Here is a 7,422-nt window from a genome sequence, read left to right as displayed (position 1 = left end):
GAGTATTTAGCTCACGCACAGACCGCTTCAGTAGCGTTCTGTGTATCGATGGAGTGTTTCTTTCAAGCCTGCTGTATGATATGTTGGGAAGCTCTTTGCTATTGTGATTATTTTATGCTGGGTTTGTGCAGGATGTTTTAAAATGGTAAATTGTGTTATGAATTATGTGAACTTGACTTACCACCTGTTTGCGTAGGTCAAGGATTGGGCGGCAGCATTGTAACAAGGCTGTGTGATACAAAGTAAATACAAATACAAAAAGAGAAGTCCTGCGCTCACTCCCATCACTACTGGGCCGGCAGCAATGACTACAGTACACATCAGCCCCAATATATAGTAAAAACTGCTGCCGCCCATCCCATGTATTCCCTATTAAGGGTTAATAAGTATATAGGGGTGTATATAAAAAAAAATACCCCTCTCTGTCTCATTAGAGATATCTTTGCCAGAAGCTCAAGGAAGCAGGCTGAAGGGTCAGTGTTAGGACCCTGCGTACTGTAGTCATTGCTGCCGGCCCAGTAGTGATGGGAGTGAGTGCAGGACTTCTCTTTTTGTATTTACATATGTGAAAAATGTTTTCATCAGTGTAGCTAGTATAGTTGCTGGCTTTTCAGTATTACACACTTTATGTTATCATATATGTTCTCCAAATTATTGAAGTATTCTTCCTCTGTAATATAATAATATAATCCAGCGTCCAGGAGTAACTCACAATTTTCCCCATTCTGGGAACTTATACAGAGGCATGAAGGCCATTTTGAAATCCAGCACAGAGTGTACAACTAGCTTTAAAGAGTATCACTAAACAGTTAATAAAAGAGGCCCACACCTCTGCTTACTTTTACCATCTCATTTAACCCTCCTCCTCTTCTCTTTCACGTGTGTGACTGGATCTGTGGTTTGCTCCCCACTGACAGGCAGCCTCCTCTTAAACCTCCAGCCCACAGCACTCGCATCCTAATCCTTCATCTCACACAGACTGAGTATGGGGCTAGATGTGAACGCAGAAGCACAGAGATTGCATTATTCCTTTATTCAGTAGTACTTCACATCTGAGTTTTTATTTTTTTTGGATGGTGGTTGTGTAGCTGCAGTGCAAGAAGAAATCATTTCTACCAGGCACTGGTTCAGCTAGGAACAAAATAGACTTTGAGAAGCCAGCACAATCCCCAAATACTAACTGCACACATGTAACCTCAGGCATCACGATTCGGATTCAGTCTTCTTTAGCAGAACTTTGGGAACTGCTTTTTGTTAATCTGGTGGTTGCTTGTTTGTTGCTGGATTTGCACATTAGCACAGGCATAGGAACCTAGAGCACTTTAATCCTGATTTGGACGTGGATGCTTGTCTTTAGAACATCAATGGTCCATATACCAAATCAACCCCCTCCGATGCCCGGAGCAAAGAGGCAGGCATTTTTTTTCTTCGGCTGTTTGGTTATAATGCTTGGCTACCTGACTCTGCCAGGAGCCAGTGCACAACAGGTCTTCAATGCAGAGTCTAGATATGGAACTCAGGAGGCAAGGGATGGAGTCAACAGTGCTGCTGCCAGTAGGACCCGTAGGTTGGGATCTCAGTATTCTCTGCATGGGTAGGTACTCTCTAACAGCTCACAGAATGGTCTCTTTCCTATTTTGCCTTTTAACCGCTTTTTTCTCCCACATTATATGTTGGTTTTAAGCTAGGAGGAGTATATGACAGAAAGTAACATTAGCACTGCTAATATTTATTTCATTATTTTAAATATTTTATACGGGAAAAAACAAAACCATTTAATTTGTTACTTTTTGGTAAAATAAAGCAGGTCTTGAAAGCTGCACTTGTGTTAATAATGCTGTGAAAGAATATATTGAACCCTCATCTTGCATTCAAATAGTTAAAGCACAACTTTTTTTCTGGTGTAATTAATTTTCCTAAGCCCTTGCATTGCCCTCCTTGCTACTAAACATCCATGTAGCCAATCCATTCTGCACACCTTGTAGAACCCCCTCAGTGTGAAATCCTACACCGATCGTAGGCTGTGGAGACATTTTAGCACATATTGGGAAGTCTAATCGATCTTTATCAGGGGTGCCCTAAAGGTAGATCCCCAGATGTTTTAAAACTACAGGCTTCTATGATGCTTTTTTTTCATTCTAAAGGCATGCAATGCATTGTGGGAGTTGTAGTTCTACAACATCTGGAGATCTACCTTCTGGGCACCCCTGATCTATGTTATACTATTTGATTATTAGAGATCACTGTATCACCTTCAAGGAGGATCCTGGAAGTCTCACTGTGATCCAACTATAAAAGCGCAGTGACAGGGGTATAACAGGTCAAAGTGAGGATACAAAATTGTACAAGAGAAGGGACTGTACCCTTTTGTTTGGGTATGTACCTTTCCGTGGTCCACTGCTACAATAACACCTTCCTCTCTTGTCACTCCTGTAAAATACCAATATTTATTCCCCAGATGTTATTCGTAGTAATTCTCCTTGCTACAGGCACTACACAGTCTATTTTACAGTCACATTAAACAGCAGCTGCTCTGTGCTCTGCGAGTACCGATAATAAAAACTGTGCCATTATCTGAACACCAGATCATCACGTACAGTAGAAAGCTTTTGATCGTGCATTCTTAACCCACTGAGTGCCAGAATAATCTGCAGTACATTTCTTTGCACACACATCTGGCATCTAATGGGTTAAGCGGCTTTTAAGGTGCTACACTGCCACTTAAAACTAAAGGATGCACTTAACAGTTTGAGAGTCACTAAAGTGCACATTATTAATCTTTATTATTTTTAAGTTATAATGTGTCAACATATTCCTTAAAGTTGTACAGAGGATTCAAAGTCTTTCTGCCACCTAATGGGTTAAACAATGACATTAATATTTTGTATCCTCCCTCTCTCCCACCCACCCCCATCCCTTGAAGGAAAATATGGGTTGCCTGGTCTGTGTTGCCATAAAGGATTCATTTCAGCATAGCTCCATTGTCTTAACCAATGCAGTATGTGGCATTTTTAATACAGTACAGACACCAGACACATCTTTCAGTCCCAAAGGAATTTGGAGAACAACCACTTTATCTTTTCAATAAATATATATATATATATATATATATATATATATATATATATATATATATATATATATATATATATATATATATATATATATATATATATATATATATATAGCATTACCATATTGTATCAATATTGTATATGTTTTGAAAGCACAACTCTGTATGTTTTTGTATTGGGTCATTTGTTTTTACAATATCACAATATGCTATAAGAAAAGTTAGTAGAATCGAGATTCTTATAGAAACTACACGGATTAAAGATATTAGATTTAGTTATTTTGGCAGATATCAAAATTCCTGCCCTTAATTCTACTTTCTCTCCTTTCAAAGATATGTCCAAAGACAAAGCAAGTTCTTTATTTTGTTTATATATATACAATGCAGCAGTTTATGACTTTGTTTATGTGTGTTGCATGTGCACAGTTCAGTTACACTGTCAACTACTGCAGTATTTGCTTCCAAAGAAAATGTTTGCAATAAGTGTTCTAGGAGTGGAGCAATCAGCAGTAACATTCCGTTGGTTTCCATGGTAACTGCTCCGCATTTAGATCTTTGTCCAATAATTACTCTTAATCCTCTATGTGTCTTACTATCATTATGGGATCGTGTGGAATTATTATACATAAACACAATGCAGTGAGGCCAATAGAAAACCACGTGTTTAATGTGATGTTTGCAGTGTTTCCATCTTTTTAGTAGCATTGAGTGATATCAAACAGTCTTATATCACCAGTGAAAATGGATTTCTTTTGCAAAATAAAAACCTTTACTGAATGCTATATCACTAGTTTGAATTCAGCATAACCTATTTTCTTGTTGAGCCAATCTACCAAAGTCACCATGCTTTCCTGAATTAAATACAGTTTTGTCCCTCCACTTCCTGTCCAATATTATTACGGATTGTAAGATTTACAATGTATGCTGGGTGGAGTGAGTTATATGTATGACTGTAGTGATATATTATACATGTTGTAGTTAATGTGTTGTCTTGATTTCATAGTTATTCAACAACATTGAGCTGCATATGCGTTCATCCACCTGAAACAAATGCATTTCTATTAAATGAATGAAGCTACTTCTGAGTTTGCATTGCAATTTTTGGAGAGTGCTTTGGGAAGTGTTTACCTTTAAAAAGCATACGCCAAACATTGGTAATACATACAGACATAAGATTATTGGTCCAGAAAATTCCATAAGGTTTCCATGAACCTCCCACCCCCCCCCCCACTTCTCTTAACATTTGTATGTTACTCATATTGGCCTCCACCAAGAGCTGGAAGAAAAATCAGTTTCAAAATAATTTGAGCTTAGTGCCTAATTGCATTAAAGAAAAAAATCTCAGGCACTCACTGTGATATGTTCAAGGCAGTTTTATTGGATCTGCAACGTCTCGAGCTGTACCCAGGTCTTGATAAAGACCTGGGTACAGGTCAAAACGTTGCAGATCCAATAAAACTGCCTTGAACATATCACAGTGAGTGCCTGATATTTTTTCTTTTATGTAGATTATATGGGGTTTGCAGACCCATGCTCAGTGCACCCTGTGTTAATTTTTGTGATTGAGTGCAACCCTCCTTTTTTGCTCTTAGTCCCTAATTGCAGACTTCTAAATAGAACAAGCAGTCAGCATCTAAAAATAATAAAGAAAGAAACAAAATATATATATAAATGTACATAAAAAGACTATTACAAAAAGTATTTTGAGGTCAATTTAAGATGTGTGCTTGAACACAGGCTAAAGTTGCTCTTTCCACAAGTTCACCAGAATTGTTAAGCAAAAAAAAAAAAAAAAAATCAACAAAAAAATATATATATATATTTGACTATGTGGCTGGATGCCTCTCACCCTTCTATGTGTATTACGTATGTCAGAGAGAAAAATCCAAGAGGGGAAGAGATGATCTGCATTGTCCATAGCTTCTACTAACTAGTGGAGGCTCTGAACATGAAACAAACCATATACGTTTCATACTTACCTATTTAAAGATCTTCTATTTCCTTGCATTGGCCAAAAAATATAGCCAAACCACATCATATATGCAACTGTAATACAATAAAAAATTATTTCAAAAAAATAATAATAATTAATGAAAGAACATGGGAAAACAAATAATAATCTAGACTCAAAAATTATAGCTCTTCAGTTGGCAATGTTTTTATTTGAATTCACAAGCTTGAAGAGCCATCAATTCACTGTGATTGGTGTCAACTAGATAATGAGCTAACTCAACATAACTCCCAACATAAATTGGAGTGAGGGTGGACAATTCCACTTTGCACTATGTGTGTGCACACTTTGTATATTTCTTAAGCACACCTAGGTGTACCAATAATTGAGAGTCATAAAATAGAATTTCACATTGGCATGCCTGTATGGCATGACCCAGTCAGTACAGCAGCTAAATACCTCTCCTTTCCTTTAAATTGTTTTCCATTCCACTTTCCACTTCAGTTTCCTTCAGAATTCCATAAATGATATTTCATACTCTTTCTTACTGACAGACCATATTTCCCAATTGCATTAAAGTTTTTGGCTTGATTGACTGGAATAAAATGTGGAGTTTACCCTCTGCCAATTCAGATAAAATAGTAGCTTAATATGTTGGTTAAAGTTTCAGCAATCAAATTTGAAAGGCTGGTGAGTGAAAAAAAAACCGTATTGTACCTTTCATCAAGAAGGCAAACAGGAACTAAAATTTGATATATCTATGAGATAACAGTATATTGGGAATGCCAAAGTTGGTGCATTGCACATCTAAAAGAACAGCGCAGTCTTCCTCTAGTTTGAAATTCAAAGCTCCCATCTGCACTATCTGGATCAAATGTGTCTTCATTGTCATAACAGGATTCGTTGAGTAGAATTGGAGATATAGTCAAGCATTAACTAGGAACACAGAAATTGACTCTTCTGAATTAGGCTGCTACAATCCATTAATGAACTTATATACCTCTCAAGTGTCCATATTAAGGAGTAACAGTCCCTATTTTGGTTCCAATTCTCTACCCTAATGTCCCTCTTTTGTAGGAGCTCCATAGTAATATTACTCACAAAAATATGTTTTTAAATTACAATATACATGTTGAAAATACAGTCTGTGTAAGGAAGCTACATTGTTATTGTTCTAAACTACAGTTTAATTCTAAGAATTGATATTAGTAGCCACCTAAAATTTATCAGAGCAATTCTGCTATGAGGTATGTGTTACCCTTTGCTTACCCATGTTCAGTGAAGGTGGTGCAAGCTGGATAGTCACCCTTGATGCTGCAGCTTTTCAGGACTTGTAACTTTACTTAGACTTTGAAAGCAATGACTCAAGACTTGACTTGGACTTGAGCCCTATGACTTGAAAAGTCCTTATAACTTCTCAAACAAAGGCCATAGTTGTGATCATGGTTGGACCCTGGGTATTTTAAATACAAATATTTAAAATACCCAACTAATTAAAAAGAAAAAAAAAATGATTACACCCGAAGATATTTTTCTTTGGTCAAATGACAAAATGTAATAAAATGTCATGTCAGTTATTAACAAATTGAGCCATTACCAGATGATACAGACACTTTAGAGTCTCTTTTACCAAGTGTTGTAAAAGCTGGTGCACAGAGTCTATTTAAATACACTTCCGAAATTGCCAATACATGTTTATTTTAAGTATGTTTCTATTCAAAGATGTAATTCATATATGCATGTACATATGTGGAGAGTCCATTTAAGACAGATTCTTGCTTGCTTTAGTCTGTATTGAGTGGTATAAATTCATTGTAAGTAAAGCCAGTGGAGCATTATAAGTATATACACTTACTCTTATATAAAAAGGGAAAAGTGATAAATTAAGAAAGTCAGGACAAGAGAAAAAACTAAATATAGTGTAAAATGTCAAATACAAAATTGTGCTGGTGCAGATATACAATGGGTGGACTAAGAAACTACAAATGTGTAACCAGACGAGTTGGACGCACAGGAGCAGAGGGGTTAAGAGCCTTGCTTAATGAGCTTACATGCTAGAGGGAGTGGGGTATAGTGGCACAAAAGGTAAGGGTAGGGTATAAAAGTAGGTTTCTAGAATAGTATTCACTGAGGGCTTAGTGGGGGTTTTATCACAGTTGCAGGAGAGGAATGAAGGTGCGGGGAGGGAAAGCTATCAACACTTTAATTGATATGCTTTCCTGAAAAAGTGATATTTCAATAATTTTTTTAAGGAATGGAGATTGGGGTAAAGTCTAATGGAGAAGGTAAGGGAATTCCACAGAAATTGTGCAGCCTTAGAGAAGTCTTGGATGCAGGCATCAGAGGTGGTAGTATGAACAGAGGATAGACGTAGGTCTTCGGCAGAGCGTAGGGGCCT

General features: G+C 37.0%; 1 protein-coding gene across 1 annotated transcript in view; it reads left to right on the top strand.

Moving 5' to 3' along the window:
- The first annotated feature begins 974 nt into the window (after positions 1–974).
- The window catches only part of FBN2 (fibrillin 2), a 234,011-nt gene continuing 227,563 nt past the window's right edge, over positions 975–7,422 (top strand). Inside the window, exon 1 of the mRNA XM_063454155.1 lies at positions 975–1,594. Within this exon, the coding sequence (XP_063310225.1) occupies positions 1,344–1,594 (251 nt within the window). The 5' untranslated portion in view covers positions 975–1,343. The remainder of the gene's footprint in view (positions 1,595–7,422) is intronic.

Source organism: Pelobates fuscus, chromosome 5 (assembly GCF_036172605.1).
Source record: "Pelobates fuscus isolate aPelFus1 chromosome 5, aPelFus1.pri, whole genome shotgun sequence".
In the NCBI taxonomy this organism is placed as follows: Eukaryota; Metazoa; Chordata; class Amphibia; order Anura; family Pelobatidae; genus Pelobates; species Pelobates fuscus.
The sequence above is the reverse complement of the archived record's forward strand: the minus strand, read 5'-3'. Positions and strand labels throughout refer to the sequence as shown.